General features: G+C 43.9%; 1 protein-coding gene across 4 annotated transcripts in view; it reads right to left on the reverse strand.

The window, feature by feature from the left end:
* unc5b (unc-5 netrin receptor B) overlaps positions 1-22,839 on the reverse strand; it is a 54,131-nt gene that overhangs the window by 18,702 nt on the left and 12,590 nt on the right. For all 4 annotated transcript variants that reach the window (XM_085478056.1, XM_085478055.1, XM_085478057.1 and 1 more), the window contains exon 2: positions 182-412. In XM_085478056.1, the coding sequence (XP_085334182.1) occupies positions 182-412 (231 nt within the window). The remainder of the gene's footprint in view (positions 1-181; positions 413-22,839) is intronic.

Consider the following 22,839-nt stretch of genomic DNA (forward strand, 5'->3'; position numbering starts at 1 on the left):
CATTGGCTGCAGGCCAAAAGCAGTTAACGTGCACATAAAATCCTATAGGAGCTAATGGATTATGTAGTTGAAAATGATGTTAGTAATTGAGGATGATGTTTATGTCTGTAAAATACAAGGTGACATTACTGTGTGTGTATGTGTGTGTGTGTTTACAGTGTGTGAGCGTGCAGGTCTTCACCTGTGATCTGGTCCAGACTCTCTCTAGTGACGTGATCGTTTTGGTTCACCCACTCTCCGTTACATTTGAAGTAGATTTGGGTGGCGGGTGACGCCCGGCAGCGCAGCTGGACTGGACGGTTCTTCACTATGAAAGCATCCTCGGGTTCTAGCAGGAATTCCGGGAGAGGTTCTGCCGGCGCTGACGGGAAGGAGTCAGGAAGAACCTCGGCCTCGCTGTAGTCGCTGCTCTCTGGAGAAAAAAAAAAAAAAAAAAAAAGGGGGGGGAATAGAAATTATTTACCGACCTGACAAAAGAGCAGTGCAGTGAATCTGATCTATGGCAAATCTGCGGCTTCTCCTGGTCGCTGACCTCACTGACGAGGAGGTATGGAAAAAGCAAAATGCCAAATTTGTCCATATCACTAACCTATCACACATCGAAAGGGAGAAAATGTCTGTATGACAGCTTATTTTGTGTGCCCCTCTCAAGCTTCGGGGGAAAGCCACTCTGTAAGTGCATTTCAAGAAGACATTTAAGGTGCTGATAGTTTGTACCATCATGGAAGAAGTACAGTGACATTTTTGCCTCCCTGTATAACCAGCAATCTGGACAAGGCAGACCCCCTGCTCTAGTTTCTCTGGAAGAGTCTGTGCTTCTCAGCTGGAGCAGAGAGCCGCTGACCTTCTGCGGGTCAGTCCTGTTGATCGCACATTATCCCATGACATTTTCGATGTGACACGTCCGTCTTGGAAAAGCTGTCAAAAGTTTTTCCTGGCAGGAAGGACACAGTCTTTCTGACCTCTTTTGTCAGACGCGGTACTCTAATGATGATGAGTAGATCCCAAGCAGTATATCAATGATGTTTATTGCAGAAGACAGATTTGTGTATATGGACTGATAATGCGTGACAAAATGCGTGCTATACAGATAAATAGGAAAAGTTGTGACAGTAGTCAAAATAAATAAAATGGCCTGGACAGCTTCAAGAATATTACAATAATGTATAAAAATAAACCGTGCTGCAACTCATATATGTATTACATGAACTCTACCCTTGTGTGCACGAGTGTGTAGGTGCACAGGTGGACTGGAAAAGACCGTGTGACAGCACGGCAGGGATATAAGGGTCTGCTTTGAACATGAAAAGTTAGCACAAAAGTAGCACATACATAAAAAGTGTAGGCATACTTTGAAAGCTGCAATAGGTCAGCTGCTCCAAATGTTCTCTCGTTTTGTTGAACAGCTACACACAGGTGACTAATGAAAGGCAAAACAAATAAAAACTGTTGGGACACTGAACAGCTTCGGTGCATTTTGGCATTTGGGCTACAAGTGCCTCAAACATTTTCCCAAAATATAGTCGCTCATTTGGTATTTTGTTGATGATTCACGTCAGCTTATCTCTCACCAAAACATTCAAAGACCCCTTTAGATGAGAGCCCCTGGGAGGTCAGACACACTGCAATTTAAGCACCACCAGCAAGTAGAAAAACTCTGCAAACGCTCAAAAACCAGAATGACGGTGATTTGGGGAAGACAATAATGTGACAATAAAAGCTGCAAAAGTGACAGAAACTGAGACTTTTGTAAGGATGAAAAAGCTGCAGGGAATGTGTGTTCTCATCACATGATAATAATCACAATGGTAAATGGACTGGGTCTTATATAGTGCTTCTTCAGAGTTTTTTTGATTAAATGTTTTACTTCCATTGTCTGTTTTGCATTCATTTAAAGTGTTTTACTATTTGCTTGTGTTTTCTTAAGTTGCAGTGTGTTTGACCTCTCAGGGCCTCTGTAGCACTGTCATTTTGGAACAGACCACTACCATCAGTCTAAAAATGACTAGTCATAGCCTAAAGATGACAATTTATACTCATTTGCAGGGACCCTTCTCTATAAGGGGATAATTTGACCTGAATTGAAGCAGGAAAATGGCCCTCATGGCATAACAGCCATTGGATCCCCTCATTGTAGAGATGAGGAGTCCAGGTTTTCCTTTAATTTTGCCCCACTCTATCATACTGGTCCCATCCCTTGCATTTCTGAGGAATACAGGTTCTTATAAATTTTTAATATGTCTGACTTTACAGCAGAAAACTTGTTTTTACCTGGTTGTAAAAATGATGTGGAGTCAATGAGCATTAACGTGAGGAAGATTTACATTTTCTCCAGTCAGGATAATCCAAAAGCTAAAGGCATATCGAACTCGGTGCGCTGTCTTCACTTCACATGTATGCCTACAGATGAATTCACATATGTGGGAGCCGCTCACTGGAAACTGTGCTTTTCCTACACTACAGCCTTACAGCCTTGCAGTTCTCAAATCTCATCCTCTATATTCAGAATGGCTAAAACAAAAGAGAGAGAGAGAGAGAGAGATGCGTGAGCAAATTCAGCTGCTTTTAAACTACGAGATTTAAACAAGGCAGATTTGCAGTGTTCAGTTTTCAAAATGTATCAAGCCTCAACCTGATCAGGTATTCTACAACCAGGGAACAAGAGAAAGTACTTAGAAAGATACCATCTCCTATTTTAGGAAAGTGAGCACTTGCCCACTCTCATCCCACTGTTCCCCTTGACAGATTCTGTCTGAGACATTAGGGAAAGCAAAGCAGAGCGCAGAGCTCCCAGAGGAAGCAGGAGAGAAAAATTGTAGCAGGATTGAAACCAAGGCCAACGAGGATTTATGGTATTCAGGAGGCTGTACCATCTTCAAGTAAAGTCACATCTATATGACTATAAAAGGTCTAGCTGAGGTAAAAGTAGAATTACCAACAACTGAGGGCTAGCCAGAGACAAGAAATCCATCAGCTGCTCAAGGCATTACAGCGATCCAGGATAGATCGCTGTTTTGGAGCGTCTTGTTTTTGACTCTTTTCTCTCTCCCACGCAAACACTTCATTGTTCCAGTCACTGCAATCACCTGTGACCTTAAACTGAACCCTCACCTTTTAACCCACCCAGACCTCGGCAGTGTACAGTAAAAGCAGAAATGCTGACGGTGATGATGAGCTCAACGTGATCAATAAAGGTTTTCAAATACTTTTTTTCTGTTTCACTGAGCATTAATGCATCGTAAACGATCCAGCTAGCCACCAGTGCAAATAAATTTTACTTTAGTTCAACGAGAGTGGCTTCATCATACTAGACTTTTTTTTTTCTAAATGCCAAGGGCGATCCTCAAGGAGTTTCCGAGGAATACAGCGAAACAAATAGAAACACAGGAACAAACACCCACTTGTTCCTTAGAGCAGGTGTTCGCACTTTTACGTCACTTATATACGCTCAATTAAGCATGCACAATGCTGAGGATACCAGCAGGTAAACACAAACAATTATGAATAATGGAAGTTAACACATCAGAACGTGATGCTTAACCATGAGCATGAATCGCATTCACTGGCATGCCTCTCTCCCTCTCTCGGTTCCTCTCTCCCTGCTAAGCTGTCGCCTCCAGTCCCTCAAACTTTGTATTCTCTGTCAACAACCAATTGTGTCGCCCCTCCCCGCCCCACTCCCCCGCTCTTTTCCCTTTGTCCGGCATTGATCGCTCTGTGTTCAAACATCGGCTGAAAACACAGCCTGTCACTCTTCAGGCGCGATGAGAGGGGGCACGGAGAGAGAAGGAGGAAAGGCAGAAAAAGAACGGTTGCAGAAAGACAAACAAAAGAGAGGCGGCGGTTCAGCCGGAGACAGAATGGAAGGAGAGCACTGCGTATTTGGATAAACCTCCCTCTCTGTGCCGTGTCTGTGTGTGTGCGCGCGTGTGCGCTCTGAGGCCTGCAGAGAGGCACAGTTTAATTAAAACACTTTTAGATGACAGAGGAAGGAGACGGACAGACAGACACCCTTTTTCTCCCCTGCATCTCTGTCTGGGATAATGGAGCTAGGGGTTTAAAGTAGAACCTGTGTTTTTGGGCCACCATACAAACATCCATCAGAGCTCAGCAGCTGGCAATTTGTGCGGAATGGAGGAGCCTTAAAGACAAGAACTCCTCACCGTGCAGCACAGCAAGTCTTTTATTACTCTAATGACAGACAGCAGACAGCTAGACAGCAAACACAGGCTTCTGGGTATTCCTTTCTAGAGCACACAATTGTGTGAACACATAGGCACAAGTAGACCCAGACACTAGATGACAACCTATAGTTATACAGAGCATTCTCAACCACTCTTATTCATGCATGCTGAACTCATCTGCAAATGAAGGAGTCCCCTCCTTCACGTTTGACTGTGTGGTGAAGTGCAGAGCTTCAGTTCGCCGTAACGGAGAGTTGAAGTGACAGTGGTCACTTCAAGGCAGGACTGCGTGGGAGAAAGACAGAGGGCGTCTGGACAGGGGTGACAGGATGGGAAGACAAGAGAGCTGGCCAAAGACAGGTCAAGAGACACTCAAAGCCAAGTGGTGAGCAGAGAGACAATAAGGCACGCGCGCACACACACACACACACAAATTCACACACACTGGACAGCTATAATAACTGGCAAGGGAAATGAATCACAGCAATGTCTGTCTTTGTCTAAGCCTGTGAAACTCTCTGTTGTTCTCTCTGCCCTCTCTTTTCTTTTGCTCCTCATTCTCTCTCTGTCTGTCTGTCTGTCTCTCTCTCTCTCCCTCTCTCTCACACACACACATGAATGACTGTAATTTTCTTAGCCCCAGCGCCTCTAGCCAGAGTGGAGTCTAAAGCATCTGTACTTTATCATTACCTTTACAGAGTTAGTCATTACTGTCCCCTTCAGTGCCCTCACTATCCCAACACTGCACTCAGAAGTAGGGGAAAAGCAAGCATGAGAGAATAAAGCACAGGAGGAAGAGTACTTTGAAGAGGTCGAGCGACAGAGAAATACTACAAAAGAGACGGGGTTAAGTTGTGTTTGGCAAGATCATGAAGTTTTTATTTTTTTTATAGAAAAAAAATATGAGTTATATCAGAAACAATCGGCGGTGCAGCATCCCATTGCCTCGTATATGACGTGGCAATGCTTTCCTTCTTGCCCTCCCCTGACTCCAGTCTTCCTTCCCTCTTGCCTCCTGGATTCAAAGCACTTTGCTCTGTCCATTCAACTTCAAATGACATCTTACTTTAATGAAAAATACACATGCAAAGAAAACATGGGCCCAACTACGAAGCACAACCAACCCCAGTGCTGGGTGCTGTACTGGATGCAGCAGCACACCAGCCAGTAATTTCATGCATGATATGAATTTTTCAAATGCTGCTAAACCGGTAAACAGACAAAAATACCCACTGTGGCTTTTCAGCGTGTTTGAATGTGTTTTATTATTGGCCACCAGGCAACATATGGAGAAGGAACCTGTAAGAAATGGGCCCCTTGTTACTCATTCTCCTAAACATTTGATGCAAAATATTAATATAAGACACGATTTATTCGTTCTGACGCTAAATCTCTTCAGCGAGGCAAACATTATGGTGCTGGCCAGATAGGACCAAAAGCAACTTGGACAGGAGCTGCGTATGGTGTTTAAAATTTTATCAGTTTTAAATAATCTGACTCGTTTTGCTGTCACTTCTGGTCACTCTGCTTGGCTTTCATTGGAGGCGGAGATCAGACCCTACGCACACAATCTCAGGGAAACAGGTGAGGCAAAGATACTCAAGGCTAACAGGTGTTTTTTCTCCCAGCCACGGCTTCATTTGTGGCACAGAGTTTGGAAGAATATGTCTCAAGGCAGCACTTCACAGCTCTGCTGTGGAAACATTAACACTAACGAGCCAGATGTTGACTTTGATTACAAACAGTGGGAACAAGAAGTGGCATTACATCTAACCGAAAAGCACAACAGGCAGCCTGTTAAGGACCGACTTCATAGCCCCGTACAAAATATTACAGGTTTTGTTAACAGAGCCTAAGAGTAGGGGTCGCTGTGGCCCAGGAGGCAGAGCTGATCAACTGCTCGTTGAAAGGTCAGCGGTTTGATCCACAGTACACGCTGAAGTGTCCTGAGGCAGGATATAAATTGCCGCCAATGCATCCGACTCAACGTGTGTGATAGGTAAAAGCACTCGAAGGCACAGGATAAAGTGCAGTGCGAACGTGTGTGTGCGTGTGAATGGCTGATTGTGGCTTTGAGTGCTCAGTAAGAGTAGGGAAGTACTCCATAAGTACTATTCCTGTTTATTGTTTTGGTGTTGTTGTCTTGTTTTATTTCCTTTTTATGACAACATAGTTTTTTATTATCTATATACTACTGTAAGAGGAACCAGCCACTGCAAAATGACATATGTAAAAATATGAAAGTGGCAGAATGTTAAAACATATTACATATTATCACTGTCTGGTTCTACTCAGCCCACTGAGGTCAAACAACTGTGAGGACAGATGGTCAAATGTGACAACACTGCTTATGACTAAGAAAACAAGACCAATTAATACAGTGATCAACAGCCATTATGCAACATTGACGTTATACATCATCCTCACCCTATCCACCTCATTATCATCATTCTTGAGAGGAAGCCCCGGGGTGCAAGTTGCACACACTACACAGAGGCAGGTTGAAAGAGACAGAGATTGATGGAGGAAGACAGTCTCTCCTTGCCTTCCTTAAAGGACAATTACATTGAGTGATTGATATTCAGCCTGACCTCATCCTCATCAGCTTGAAAAAAATCGTACAAGAGGAGAGAAAAGAAACCAGGGAGGAGGTAAAAAAGATAAAGTGAAGAGATGTGAAGACTGGAAAGAAGCATGTGTGGAGACTTAGAAGGATCTGATGGAGAATCACTGCACGTGTGAGTGGGGCAGTCACAGTGTGTGTGTATTTTGGCGTCAAGCAGGGCACAAGGCGACATGAGTACAGGTTGGAGCGACACAGCATCGCTTCTCACATCAACAAAGGCAGACGGAGTGTGAGGAGTCATGCGGTTCACCCATCTGACCGAACACGCACACACTCGCAGAAACGCTTACAACATAAGCAGCCCCTTTGAGCGCAGACAGGGGGCAAAATTGGTCATCTTTTAATAGGAAATGTCATTAATTCACCAGTGACTAACAGTGCCATTATTTTCATTTCATCACGATTGCTGTGAGTCGTCAGGAGGCAGGAAGCAGAATTTGATTTCCTGCTAAGAGCACCACAGCTCCAACTCTGTGTGCTCTCTCATCAAGTCTTCCAAATGTTGGCCTTGAAAGCTCTTGTTTGGGTATTTTGATACTGCCACCAAGATGTGAACCTGCAGCGGCTTCACATGTCTCTGCAGCCCGCTTCTTTGTACTCACCATGGTGACTCTCTAACTAACAGACTTCCTCTCTCGCACCAGCAGGCACACGAACTCCCCTTCATGTGCTTCATGATTACTAGCGGCGACAGCGCGGCTGGTATGGCTTTCACCTTGCGAGCATTCGTGAGTGTTTGTCATCCCGGCAAAATACGGTCATAGCAATACTATAGCAGAAAATTGAGATAGATAGATAGATGAAACTTTATTAATCCCTCGGGTGGGTTCCTCTGGGAAATTCAGTTTCCAGTAGCAAAGCACCAAAAGAAGTTGCATGTTACATATGTGTTACATATGTATATGTGTTTTAAAGCACTACGGGAGGTGTTTGTAGGTTATGCGATTTTGTGAACACAATAGTGCCTCAGCCATGCAAGAGAGAGTAATTTCTTGCAATTTGCATACTGAAATACTCTAAAGTTGGTAAAAAAAAAGAAAAGAAAAGAAAAAGAAACCAGTTACATATTGTAATTTGTGTAATTAGCTTCAATCTTTTTAAAGAATCTCTACAGTCTGCTCTGTTAAAAGTGGAACTGCCACCTTTCTTTTGTTAAACAATTAGCTAGCTGAAAATACTAGTTTTTGTCAAATATTGACCAATTAAAAGCTTTTTAAAGAACACAAAACACATAAATGTGCTTATATATTTTCCTACTCACTAAACCTTACTTCGGGGAGCCTATCCCAGCTGACATGGGGCTATCTAACAGAGAGACAGACAACCATTCGCACGCACATTCATTCCTACGACTGTGCTAACTGCATATCTTTAGACTTGCGAGGAAGAGTACCCAGAGTGCACCCACGTAAACACAGGGAGCACATACAAACTCACACAGAAATGCCCTGACCCGATGATGGAATTTCCTCTGACCTTCTTGCAAGGTCTTTGGGAAAAAGCAGGGCTAACCACTGTGCTGCCCCCTGAGTAAAGAACCTCAGCCACAAAATATATCTAAAAGCTGAAGAGACGACCGCATTTGATAGCCTAGAAGCCAAATTCACAGAAAGACCTGCAGCTAACTTTAGCACATCTGTTGCCAGCGAATAAGAAGTTGAATTCAAGGATGATGATTGCGAAACCTTCCATTAGATGTTGAGAGCTTCTTCTTGAGGTAATTAGGCAGCTGGGTAAGTTGTTGTCACAGAAACAGGGCTTTTTCACAGTGTTGGTTGACATTTTAACTTTTTATCAGCTATTTACAATACACAATAAATGTTGCATTAGGCAAACACAGTAATAGTGATATTAGTGTCACGGACATTGTCAAACAGTGACCACAGCAGCTGATGTGTTGTGCAGAAGTTGTAAACCTGAAAAGCATGGGCTCATTTTGTAAAAGAAGTTTTTGAATTGTGCTATACACCTCTGAATAGGTCCATATATGCCATAGTTTGCTGCTCCATTGTTCCAACATGAATGATAAGGCAAATTTCAGCTGTAATTTTTCACATATTAGCTATGCTAGCTGCTATATTTGTAAGTTACTTCACAGGACTTTGGTGTGAGAGAACTTGCCCAACATTAAAACCTCTTTTAGATTGCTTTCAAATATAAAGATGTGTTTAGTTTTGTATAAAAGTTGTGACAGCAGTTTTACGAATCTGACAATGAACCACGAGGAACATTAATGTAAAAGTAACTTATGAGTAAAATGACAGAAATCTGTTTCTGTCAGACCCATGATGCCGGCATTTTCTGAGAATGGCACTGAAGACTATATGACAACACACACATTGTTAATGCTTTGCCACCCTTTCTGTATATTTGTCATATATTTGTGAGATGCAACTTGTTGGAAGTTCATCATAGCAGTGGAAATGTCACACCTTTGATTGCTTCCAACATGCTAATGAGGACACCTGCAGAGCGGCTATTTCTGTGGGGTGTGAAGCCGAACGTTTCATCAAGATACGAGTGCATGAGTTTAATTAACTGTGCAGGGTTTGTGCGCGAGCGGGCAAGAAAGATAGAATCTGTGCGAGGCAGTAAGCAGAAAAGAAAAGGTGTGTTTGGGAGAGAGAGAGAGACAGTGAGGTGACAGGAGGCAAGAAAAGCAGATTGGCAGAGGAGGAAGGCCGAGCAGGTGATGGAGATGCACAGTGACAGAAATCCTTCGCTTGTCCATCCAGTATGTCCCGGTGGCAGCAGGAGAGAGCGAGGAAGCCTGAGGACATAGTAACACATATGCATGCAGACACACACAGACACACACACGTGCAACACAACAAAGACCTCATTTACCGATCTGATTGTATACAGAATGTTATCCTACACTCTTATCTGCAAGGTGTGTTGCCCTACAACCATCTAATTGTAAATGAAGCGTGACCTGCCCCCCCTTTTTTTTTCTCAAAGGACTCGCCTCCTGTGTCATTTCTTCCCACAAACATATCCTGTCACAATAATACTTAACCAGTCCTCTTGGAGGCGATGCTGGTGGGGGGAAATGCACAGAAACACACGTAAACATGTTATCTAACCACATGGTTACAAACGGTAAATAAGGCAGTAAATGAAAGAGGGACAGACAGTGGTGGTTTTTGCTGATAACTGGGTGAATACTGGAGAATTACGTGGTTGTTTCACATGGACCCACACTATATTCAAAGCGTGTGTGTAAAAGAGCGACATGGTGGGTGTGTTTGCAGCAATCTATAGAATATATTTACTCACCGTGCATGTAACCGTCAGTGCCCCCCCCATCCATAAGCGAGCTTCTGCGACTGTGTTTTTGGATGTGTGGGTGAGTGTGACTGTGAGAGTGGGAGCGCTAAGAGGATTTGGGCTTGTGTTGTAGCTGTGAGCCCACTGCTGCTACTGGTGCATTTGAATAGACGCGGGGACTGGGGGGGGGGGATACATCATGGCTGAAAGTGTGCTCTGTCACAGCTAGGGGGCGCCACCCCCCACTGAGCTCATTAATCATGGCCCATCAAAAAGTGGCTCTGTGCTGTTTGTGTATGCCCTGACGACCACCTACTGCATGGGAACACAGGCGTACACAAACAGTGCTATCAATCACTTTTGCAGATGTAGACAGGGGGTTAGAGAGGGCTGAGACAAAACGTCCTCTCAAAATTACAGACCAGCATCACAACTGTTACTTGGAGGTCAAGCTCACGCGAATGAGAACGCGACTCTTGCCCTTCCTACTGCACGTGTAGATCCAAGTGCACGAGCTGAGTGCAAGGCGCCATTGCTGGCCTACTCTCCCACTGCACAGCTGCTTGATGAGAATTGCGCAAATCTACCTGGAGTGGCTGGTTGCCATGGTGGGTATTCACATGGAGTCCTCTCCTCTAGAGGCCTGCAGTCTACACGGCTATCAACTCTGCAGCTACACACGCTCACACATTGCCCACAGCCTGTCTCCTCGTTTCCTCCATTTGGAAGTTTTCCCTAAAAATCTGTCCGTTTCTGTCGCTGATTGTCTCACGGTGTCTCTGTGTATGCGTGTGTGTGCAAGCATGTATAGTGAATAGGTAAGCAGTTGAGTGGGATGAGTGTTTGGAAGCCGGAGCCGTTTAAATGGCCGTAATTACATGAGAAGATGAGCTGCATTCCTTCCTGAGGGCAGACTGATTACAGGCCTCTCCTCTCTGGGCCCCTGTAATTACCCACCCTATCCTGCCTACCCTCCCCAACCGGCGCTTCACCCTCCATCCCGCTGTACTTGCATTGGTTTCTCTCTGCTTTGGCTGGTCTGTGCCCCCACCTCACCCTCCTCTCCTGTCCTCTAATCCACCTCTCTCCCAACTTCTGCAACAGTCTACCTCCCCCTTCGCTCACCGGGTCATTCTTCTGTCCTCACTCATAACTCCTTGAACTGATTACTCCTTACACACACACACACACACACTTAGAGCTTAGAGACCACTCACAGGACAAACAGCGGAGGTGGCATCATGAATGTAGTGCATACAGCCTTCAATTTCTTTCCTAAAGATCTCTTTGACATTAAATCCCATGTGTTATGAAGCCCTTGACTATGCATGTAAGCATGAAACTTTGCATCAGAATGCATAAAGGCTACTTTTTGATGAAAGTAACTACTACATGTATAGCAGGCGCACTTCTATTTGTGTGTAAATGTGTGTAGGGAGGAGGGTTGCTTTTAAATTCCAGTCAATACCAGTGGCCACTCCTTTAGAACAGACAGTTTCTGCCTTAAAGGCAAAACTCTGCTCTCTCACCCCACTTTTGTTTCTCTCACAAACACACACAGGTGGAGATAAGCACCTGACCTCACGCATACACAAACCTCACCAAAACCAGTAAATCCACCCCACTCAGAGATTACGGCAAGACTGGAGACACACACACAGTCAAATTACACGTCCTTCACCAGAACACCCTTAATTGGTGCACAGAGCTGCATTCTGGGTCCTCGCTGCTCTTTCATTTGGCCTCAAGTAAATGATCAGAATGGCCATCTTTTACAATTTGTGCACTTTAAAATTTGTGCTCTGTTTGAAAAATTTAAATTCAGCTCATGTTTCTGATTTTGTCTTAGGGTCCTGCCACGTTACCATGCGCTACGTCAAGAAGTGGGACCTGCGATCGTGAGACGAGTCGGCAAATTACGTCAAAACATATGCGGTTCTTTTATTATTTGATATGACAACTCAACTCCCCGGAGAGGGAGAAAGACGGACGGATCAAACTTCCTGTACAAATCACACCAGACACTCCGAGCAGGTGATAATGAAGGGAGAGGAGAGTGTTAGGGGGCTTATCGAGTTGTGGGAAGAGAGTGAGAGTAAACTAAAACATCACAGGGGAAAGATGGATGGATTAAAAATGAAAAGTCCCTATCTCTTGGAGCATTATGAAGACACGGAGCAGAAAGAAGGGTGACAGAAATAGAGCCAGTGAGGGAGAGAACTTAGGAAAAGGACGAGAAAATGGGAGAGATGGATGGTAAGCACAGGTAACCTCGCTAATGTAAGGCAATGATGGAGGGAAAGGGCGAGGAGGAGGAGGGGAGAAAGAGGGAGATTAATGGCAGGCTGTAAATAGGTAGCCAAGCATCAGGGAAAGGAAGGAAGGAAGGAAGGAAGGAAGGAAGGAAGGAAGGAAGGAAGGAAGGAAGGAAGGAAGGAAGGAGGGAGAATATGTGGATGGAAAGAGCGAGGTAGAAAATGATGGAGAGAGATACAGAAACACTCCCTGGGTGCAGATCAAGAGCAACTCTTGATTGGTGTGAGTGTGTGTGCAAGGGTGTGTACATGCACTGAGCATTGGCTATGGTTGCCACGACTGCCAGCGCTATTAGAGAAGCCTGCTGTTGTAATGTGTTGTGACAGGGGCTGATTCTTGTGACTAACTGCTTTGGCAGGAGAGCTCCTCTGTCATGCTAATGAACAGATGAGGGGATGAGCCGGATTGACAGCAAATCAACGGGTCACGCCGATGACCCTTCACGGCCTGAAAAAATAGGTTTTTAGATGGTCTATATGAAGACACAAGAAGATGCCGATATCCTCAGCGTGTACAGCGCCCGACAGACATCTTTGCGCGCAAATAACTACTTGCAAAGGGAGTGTGACAGAGGTGGCGACACATGGACAAACAAAAACCAAAAACCCAACAGCAGCACCTAAAAAGTAGAAGCCTGATTATACTCCACACAAACACCGGCAGGGTTGGCGTCACTCTGTTCCTTCATTGCGTCCCCTTGCATCAGAGAAATCCCTAGATGCGCAGTGCACAACAAGCAGCATGCTGTAGGATCGCCTGTGTGTAAGCTCGTGAGAGGCAGCTTTGTAAAGTTGCCAATGAAATTCTGAAAAGTAGCGTTCAATGTATATTCGAGGTGACGAAAATAGGCCTCCGCTCCCAAAACGCACACAGAAAACGAACTTAGGGATCAAATTGCTGTTTAAATGAAGAGCTTGGATAACATGATTGAAAAACAAGCTTGGCTTAGACTAGATGTTAAAGTGAAAAACACAGATTACACGGGGAGACCAGGAAGTAGGTGAGGCGTAGTAAGGAGTGGGGCACTAATAGGCAGAAAATCAGTGCTGGAGAATACAGATGATGAGAGGTGATGCGGTGATAGCAGAAGAGGACAGATGGAGAGGCAGGAGTTAACAGATGAGATTCAATCTCCTCACTCTGCAGAATGTCAGGGTCTTGCAAGCAAAAGTAGTCTAGCGCGTGAAGCTAATGGTTGTTTTATCCTTTTGATCTTTTCCCTTCATTCCCTTTATGCCCCGCTTCATCATTCTCTCAAGATACATTTCCCTGCCCGCCTTAACTCTGACCCAGTCCCTCAAATCAGGCCAGACGACAAAAAAACTAGAGGAACTATTTTCTTTGCTCAACTAAAGGTATATTTCCTCTGCATATTTGTTAACTTAAAAAAAAGAAACAGACACACATGTCCATTTTGTATTTCTACTATAGTTATTGTGCTACTTTTAGTTTTTTTTTCTTTAAACCCAACAAGCAAGCAAGAAAAATTGTAAGCCCAGAGGAAGCCAGACTTCACAAGGAAATGTGCAGGTCAAGATAGGAAGGGAAAAACACACCATACCATTTGACTGCCGGGCAATCTCAGCGCAGTGCAGCACCAGCACACATAAAAGTAAGAACTAAAGCAGAAGCATCTCACAGACTATCACTTTTGGCCAGGCCAACTTTTCTATATCTGGCAATCTCTGCTGCTAACAGATTGTGAAACAGTGAGAACTGATAACTCTGCATCGCAGCAAAGGGAAAACGGAACATTGGTGCATCCTGGGCAGCCTGTGCGCACGCGTCTCTGCTCTCCTCCACGAATCTAAATCTTGTTATGTTTCAGGTCAAAATATTGGTTCTTTCCCAAGTGTGATGAGTCAGCATTCGCACATCAATCATTCATGAGGCTGTGGTTGCTGCCTGATGTCAAAGTTTTTTTGTCTCTGCTCTTCTTTGCAGCTGCACACGCGTCCTTGACCCAAAGACTGGGTGGGGACTGGGATGGAGCGAAAAAGAGGGCATCGCGCAGCCTCGAGCCAGGACCTGTACTGTATGACTGGACTGGCAGGGATGGCGGTGATAGAGAGCAGCGATGGGGAGAGGATGACAAAAATCCCTTTGGTATAGACAAATAAAGTAGGCGGCTGTGAATGAGAGAGAAAACTTGCTTGTGCATGTGATGAAAAGCTGAAATAGGGAAAGACGGGCGGATTGAAGAAGAGGCAGAGTGTCACCCGCCAGACGCCCAGGGCCAGCGCAGACTGATGGTGACACTGAGTGGCCAGAGTGTGTGACACTGTGACAATAATGACGAGAGACTCAGGCCCGATTTCCGCGGCTTCTCCTTCTTCTGGCCGTCCCTCCTCCTTCTGTTGCCCCCCTGCAGCGGCCAAGTGCTTTGATCCACACCCTGACTGTGTGTCCTACTCCTGGCCTGGGTCAAACCAAGCGGGCAAGCAAAGTCGCATAATCCCACAAACCCCGACTCACGTGGAAGTCAAAAAGTCAGCAAAAAGCTTTTTTCTGACTTTTTCTTGAAGTTCAGAAAAGAAAAACTAAATTGACTGTGATAATGAGCTGTGTACAGTGCGTTCTCAATTTACAACACTTTACAATACTTGCTATGTCTCAAATTAGATACTTTGACTATTCATTATTTTTAGTGCATGAGTGAATAAGTGTGGCTGTATGAAGTACACCTTGATGGTGTACTTATAACAGTCTCTCACTCTTTTCTTTTTGCTAGTTTTGTTTATAAAAAGAGATCAGCAAGAAAAAGGTGCTGCAGATTCACTGTTAGTGGCAGTAATCCTGCACAGGTGCAAACTTGATGTTGGGAGACCTTTATAACCCACTTCCACTTCAAGCTAATTGGTTTGAAGCAGCGCTTATTGTGACAGACCCTCCATGTGTTCGCTTCCCCCCCTCAGTGGTCACCATACTTGCTAGCTAGCTAACAGTGGCAGATCCTTTTTTTAGTCATTAGTGTTAAATTTCTCATAGTTTGGTGAGCAACTCGCTAAAGAAATCAATATGTATTTGTATCTTAATTTGCCATCTTGACTGTGTAATACTTTAGTATTACATGTACTCACAGGCTTCACAAGTTGCTCTTTAGAGCTAAATGCCAATAAGTACCTACAGTGATAAATTTAACACATTGATTTTTTAATGTAGGCAATAATATCTATTTCATACCTTCAGTTTTTCAGCATTAGAACAGATCTTTTCGATAGTTGTTGAAACATCTCTCTCAAAGTGAAAAAGGGCTCTAGGTGTGCCACCGGGAGTCATATGTAAGTGGAGTATTTCATGATAATTGATTTAATGAATCCTTTGTTGTTGCACAGAGGAAACATTCATAGATGATCCAACCTCTGTGCAGTATGCAATTTTCAAAAAACAATCCAATATTTAGGTGTGGAGCAAAGAAGGGGAGTAACCTGAAACACTAGTACTGCTGTCCCCTGAAAATGACTGGGACAGTGATGGTCTAAAGTTTTAAGAATATGCTTTAGTACCTGAACATACAAGAGAAGTGTGGGAGGCTAATATAAAACAGCAGGGCTTACCTCACTCTCTCAAGGCCCATAACCTCCCATTGCTGAAATGGAGCTGCTCAGCAGTCAACAAATCAGATTGTGTTTTATTGAGCAGCTTTCAGGTGTGAACATGTATAGATTTGGGGAGGATACTGAAAATGGACCGCTCTAAGATGATGTTCTTGAGATGTTTGTCTGTTTGTCCAGCTGTTCCAATTTTGTCTTTGTTTTTTTAAATTTCAAACTCAAATTCGGCTCAAAGTTAAAGGCAATGACACGATTAAAGTATAATATTACACATGCCTGTTCCTAGTCCCCTTACCCTGGGTCCGTGCCAGTGGACAGGGGACATGTTGTCATAGTTCTAGTGAACAGCAGGGCATTAACTCTCTGTCCCAGATCCTAATGGCCCTGGCCTACTGAAACTCTCACAATCCCAAGGCCGCGCAGAGTCACGACTCTTCCTCTGCAACTGACTCCCAGCAGCATTGTTTTGTTTGCACTGTGCATTTTTCTGACCTGTGCACTTGTGTATGTTTTCAGTGTGGTCCTCGGTGCGTGCGGTCCAGCTAGTCACTTAGTGCTCTCTCTTCCCCCTCTCGCGCGCTCTCTGTGTCTCTCTTGGTTTCACCCAGACGAAGCCAAGGCAGCAGTGCTGGTTAAGAGGTTTGTGTATCCCATTAGGATGATGAAGAGGCCTTTCATCAGTACACTCCCTCCGGCCAGGCGTTGACAGGAGCTTTACCTCGACAAGCCTCTCAAACACACAGCTCGACATGAGACAGCACCCAGCGAAGAGGTCCGCAGGCAGTACACAGACTCACTGACAAACACTCACTGCTGCTGACAAATACAAATACGCACTTACGCACAAAGACTCTGGGCAGAAAACAAAACGGATAAGACTGGAACATTTTGTTGCTAACTTTTCGCTTTCAATCGTATATCCATTTCTAGCTAATACAGTTTCATGTGAGTGGAGGGGAGAACACGAGGAGATCAGAGAGGTAGAAAAGTCTCTACGAATTCTGACTTGGTGCGCCGATCTATTTTTAATCACTGCCGCACAAGGACTAATAGCGTAACGGCCGAGCAGAGCTCCGTCCAGATGGGCAAAGTAATTTTTCAGGAGGTGAAGAGCGGGAGTAAAAAGACATATGAATGGATGAATACCAAGAAAAAATAAGAGAGGAACAGAAAAATGGAGAAAGACTGTTGAGAGGAAAAGAGGGAGTAAGAGACAGAGATTGATAAAGACAGAGGAGGGTGTGAGCAGGAAGGACAGACAAGCCACAGGAGCAAGATGACCTGGATTCATAGGGTCAGTATTGATTACTTAAGGATGAAAAGCCAAACAAAGACCCTGCTTATAGACTAGATAAATGAGCTCACGGAGAGAGAAGGTACAAAGACAAAACTAGGTGAAAGTACCAGAGAAAGGTATCTAACGCTTGTATCTTAATGAGGTGGAAGAAAACCGAGTAAGCCACTTCATGCATGACTATGACTCGCAATACCGACAGAGAAAAAGTATGACAGCTAGGGCAATTAGCTGAAACTGGTGTCACATAAAAACAGGTTAAACAGGATTGCATATCCAGCACACAGGGGGCTGTGTGAAATGTAGCTCTTTTTTTGGGGGGGGGGGGGGGGTTTCATTCATGTACACAATAGCAAGTCTGGATCATTCTGAGATATCAGAGCTTAAAAAACATTGAGGCTACGCAAAGATATGCCATTAAAAACTTAAATAAATGTATCACAGATAGTAGAAATATCTGTGCATCCTTCAGCTCAACACATAACGACATCAGACACTTTCAGTTATGCTCCACTACATTTATATATTAGCAAATAAAGCTGTTTCTGCAGGAAAACCCATCTACACTGTCACGTAGCACGTTTACACAAAAATAGATTCAAACAATAGAAATGCTTCAGCTGATTTTTTTCCTCCCCTTTTTTGTCGTTTGTAACAAGCCGAAAGCCATAAACTCAACACTTTTTAAATGGCCAGCGAAAGTTGCAGCATTATCGCTGATTGTAATCACTTGATGAAGGCAGATCACTCTGCTTTCACTCTCACAGCTGATTTTATAGCACTTTTTTCTTGTGGGAAAACAGCAATCTGTTGCACCAGGAAACAGGTGTCAACCAGAACAGGTAAGTAAGCACTCGAGCTAAATACTCTGCCGAACTGAGAAGAATAAGATCATTATTTTTAAGTTTATCACTATGAGTAATTCCACGTGTCTTATAAGCAGCCGTGCGATCCTTTCTCTTTAAATCAGCACTGATTTTTGGCGGCTGGACGGACCGTTTGAGTTATTGTATTCTCGAAGTATGCAGGGGTTAAAACATCATCAGTCCTAAACTTTCTCATTTCTGTGAGCCTTTGTAAGACTTCTTGCCCACAGAGCAAAAAAAGGGGAACAAAGTGTAGCTCTTGAATGACCACACTACATTGGAAACTGTAAGAATAGAACAGCTTAACCCTCATATGGTTGCGGTCAGATGGGTCATTTGTGAAGCACAATGGCAGTCTGCAAACATAAAGGTGTTTATATTTTTCCCACAATTTACAATCTTTTCAGCATGAATGACTTCAGAGGTTCTATTTTTCACAACAACAAAGAAACAGCTTATAGTGTGTGTGTGTGCTATTCATATAGAGCATGGGCTGAAGTGCAGGTGAGAGCATGAGCCCGCCTGAGCAGACTACAGAAATGCACTGTGAGCTATAGTTTATTTTGTCTGGTATTATGAATTGCATTATATGCGGCACAATAAGGCTCGGGCTGATAGTTAACAAGCTAGCATCAAACCAGAAACACACAAACAGCGAATGAGTGATGGGAATGAAATGAGACGCAGTGCGCGCAGCTGCTCTGCAAATGTGCGTGAAGCAGAAGTTAAGCCCGACACCATAGCTTTATTAACTCCACAGCATTTGGCGGCTAGTTAATGAAATTCAATAATAATGGCGGTGTTTTGTCTTTTCTGTTATGCTTGTTCGCTCTGGCCCTGTCCTCGTAATGCGCCAACCCTGCAAATTATTGGTGCTAATCTGTAGGTCAAAGGTCACAGCTTCCCGCTAACTCTTTATGCCAGGCTGCACTGATCAATGTTCAACTGTTATTACAGTGGTGCTTCACTACGATGTCACACTACACTGAGAAAAACCTGTGTAACCTGCAAAGTCTCTCGACACACCTTCTCATGGCCCCTTGACCTCTCACCTTTTTGATGCATACGTGACAGGCAAATCTCAGGTTTCGGCACTCACGTTTTATCCGCATACGCATATAGAAAAGCAGCAGATCACAATCTCCATTTAATTACCCCAGCACAAAGCCTCGCTACTCTGTTTTCTCCCCATGAAATATTATAGCGCACAGCTAAACTACTCTAAAAGTACAAGCACATTAATATACATTACACAGTCTCCAATCATTTTAATGGCTGTGGAGACACTGAAAGCAATCAGCGGAGCAAATAAAAAAGGGAGGAAAGAGGGACAGAAAGACACAGGGAAGCAGCAAAGTGGATGGGATGTGTACTTAAGGAGTGTGAAGATGAAACAGAGAAAGTAAGCTGAGCAGAAGAGGCAATTTTGGACAGCGTGAGATTCATCATGCCGTCTTGTCTTAGACTTATCATGCTCTGAGGTGCTCCATATAACAAGGTGTGGAGATCAATAGCATCCATTTACTGAGGTGCAGCTCATCTAATCATCTAGTGCTCTGCTGCCCACAAAAGGAGCTGTGACACACACCTGGGCCTCTAGAGGAGAACGAGTAATGAAATGTACACTGCAGCCCAGTCTATCTTCAAAGTCCCCCACAGCTAGCACAAACATAGCCCCCATGCCACCACTGCCTCACTTCCTTCATCTTCTCCACCTTCACATATGAGCAATAAATTCCACCTTGCTCTCCTCTCCGCCCCTCCTCCCCATCCACCCCTTCACTTCGCTTTCTTATGCAGAGTCAAAGTTGCATGTTGTGTGGTCCATTAAGAGTCTGAGGGCTGTGAGACACAGACTCAAATACCCACAGCACTAAGCTTCTCTAAGCCATTGACAGAGCGCCTCTGGGTAGCATCGCAATAAGTGCTGTAAGTCCTGATTCCCATGTGAAATTTTATAATTCATCTTAATTGAGAAATTCAAGCAGGAAAAAGACTGGTGGGGTGGTGGGCGGATGTAAAATGTGCAGGGTGTGTATTTGTGGAATTGGATGACACAGTGTGAACGATAAGGCAAGGGGATTCCTATTGCTAGATCACACTATTTGTCTATTATTTATTTTGCAACGCTTATTTAAACCTTTTTTCCTTCCCTCTAATGGGCTTGGATGCAAAACAATCACACTGGATGCAAAATTGTTATACACAAAAGAAGCAGGCTTTATGTCATGATTCACTGTCAATTGGTTCATTTGCCACAACGACTAAATAAATTGACATAATTGTTGCAACTGAATGCAATATTTTAAGAGCAATGAAAATGAGATCCTCCGTGCTGCAAGCATAATGAAGCCTGTATTTTGATCATCTGTACTCACTGTGATTTTATGCATGCGCTGTCATTTATTCAAGGGTTCTCTGGTTAAGAGTACTGAGCTCAAAGAATGAGGTAAAAGGCAGATGGCGTTTAAACACTGTCTTAAAAATGGAGACTAAACATGGCATCGGAATATCAAATTGTTGAGCAACTTTCAGGCCAGTATGGCAGCACAAATACAGATGGAGCCGCAGCTTTGACTGAACGATCGCAGCCTTGCTTTAGGTAATTAGCAGAGAATTCAGGGTTTTTTTTGTTTGCTCTCTTTATGGCTGTGTTTCAGTGTGAATAACCTCAAGAGCTTGCTTTTCTAGCCCAGGATGAATGCAGAATGTAGGACTTCAGCACTGGCCACCACTGTGCATTGTGCCGACTCCAACAGTTATATTAAAGAGTGCATGTTTTAAGAAAATGCTCTTCTGTATCGTCTGTGTTTGCTTATATTTTTATCCAGAGCCTTCGCTATCTAGGGCAGTGGTCAGCAGTTTTAATCAATTTTACCAGCACAGGAGCACTACGGCAGTCAGGAAATCCCAGCAGGACTGTGGGGAATGGACATAGCAATAATAATAACACAAAATCTAATCTGAATTATGCTCTAAAGAGATTAGGTCAAAATAATCCCCAGAATAAACACAAGAGGGGAGGAGGGGAGGCTGCTTGTGATCAAATGCCGGGAGGGGAGCTGCATCGCCTGTGTGTGGATGGTTTTATTCCTGATGGTGGGATTTGTGTTTGGTTGTGTTTGATTTTGGGTGTGAGAGTGATGATGGTGTTTATTTTGGGAAACCAGAGTGTGTTTAAGGCTCAGGGAGTTGCTTTTTATTAAAGTACGATGAACTGCTTCCCATTGACTGCTCAAACACAGGCTGATTCCTTCAGCGTTGTGGATTGCTGACCCTTTTTCGGGCGAGATGACAAAAAGTGAGGAAGTGCATTTCAAGACTTTATTAAAATATATGACCATTGCCAGTCATTAAAATGAAAAAAGAAAAAAAAAGACAGGAAAAAGGAGCAGGGATTGACAGGGAATAATAACACGGGGCAAAAGAATTAGTGGGGCCACGTTTAAGCTCAAACAGCAGATATTATGCAGCTATAAGAGGATGCAGGTCTTCCAGGAAGCTTAGCTCAACTAAAAATTAAGGAACAGTTTGACATTTCTAGAAATGTGGTGGGTGCCTAACAACAATGATGAATTACCACTTCCGGCTAAGAAATTCCAGTTCCTGTATCTAAGCACCTGTAAAATCTTTCATTTGTAGTGAACAAACTTAATATAACTGTTGCTAACTGGTAACATTTAAAGGTTTCAGTAGGAGTATCTTAACTGTGGTCAGGTTTTGCTAAACTTCCTTTGATGCTCGTGCATAACTGCGTTTACAGCTCCGAACTATGGCTGAATTGCTCAGTTCGCAGCAGGTTGCTGTCGTGGCTCTTCCTGCACTGACTCTGTGTGGAGAGAGTTCAGAGATCAGAGCAGACAGGGCTGGGCCACGCCTCGAGGGCACTGACTGCCTTTCTGCTGAGCAGGCTATTGTCCGGCAGCTGCATGGCCACACCACTTCAGGCCTATTGAGCAGCTCTAGCTAGGTGCAGTCGAAGGTCCCCGGCCTATTGTCTGACGTCAGATCTGTTTGAGCTGCAGAAGAACGCTCACTTTATCTCCCAGTGAGTTCACAGAAAGAATTAACTCCCCGTGAATGGAGGCGGATTCACACAAGTTGAAAAAAAGACACGTTAAACACATTCAGGCCAACCTCAGCTCTCAAACAGTGACCTCAGTAGAACCACAGTATCACCTCTGTATGGCTATTCAACACAACAATCAACATACTGAACAGAACACAGATTAGGCTCTAAAGAAAATGGGAAAAAAGCTCAAATTCAATATGACAAACACCTACTAGATTTAATACTTGGGCTATTTTCTATTTCCATCATTTCCTGTCAAATTAGCTGGTTTTATTTGTATTTGCTCCTATTGCAGGTATATTACAAAAAGCGATAAAAAACTAAAAAAAAACTCCCCAGCATAATGCAAAAATGGATAACAAGAGACTAGTTGCATTACAAGCAACTTAACGGTTTCCCAAAATACTGACAAAGTGTATGATCATGCAGGCAAAATGGCCATATCACACTCAGTAAAAAAAGCCATCTGGAGGCATCAGCACTTCTGCGAGCAGAATTAAGTCAAAGTGCAGTGACTTTCTCATTTTAAGTGCCTCCAAAGAGCCCCATTATTACCTTCCCAGAATGCAAATGTGCATTGGGCCAATTAGAGGTTGGGCCAATACCAATGTAAGCCCATAAAAATCCACCCTTTCATAATCATTCAACAATATGACT

This window comes from Copadichromis virginalis, linkage group LG13 (assembly GCF_057382275.1).
Source record: "Copadichromis virginalis isolate Kocher_CV1m ecotype Utaka linkage group LG13, C_Virginalis_male_GT1.1, whole genome shotgun sequence".
Classification (NCBI taxonomy): Eukaryota; Metazoa; Chordata; class Actinopteri; order Cichliformes; family Cichlidae; genus Copadichromis; species Copadichromis virginalis.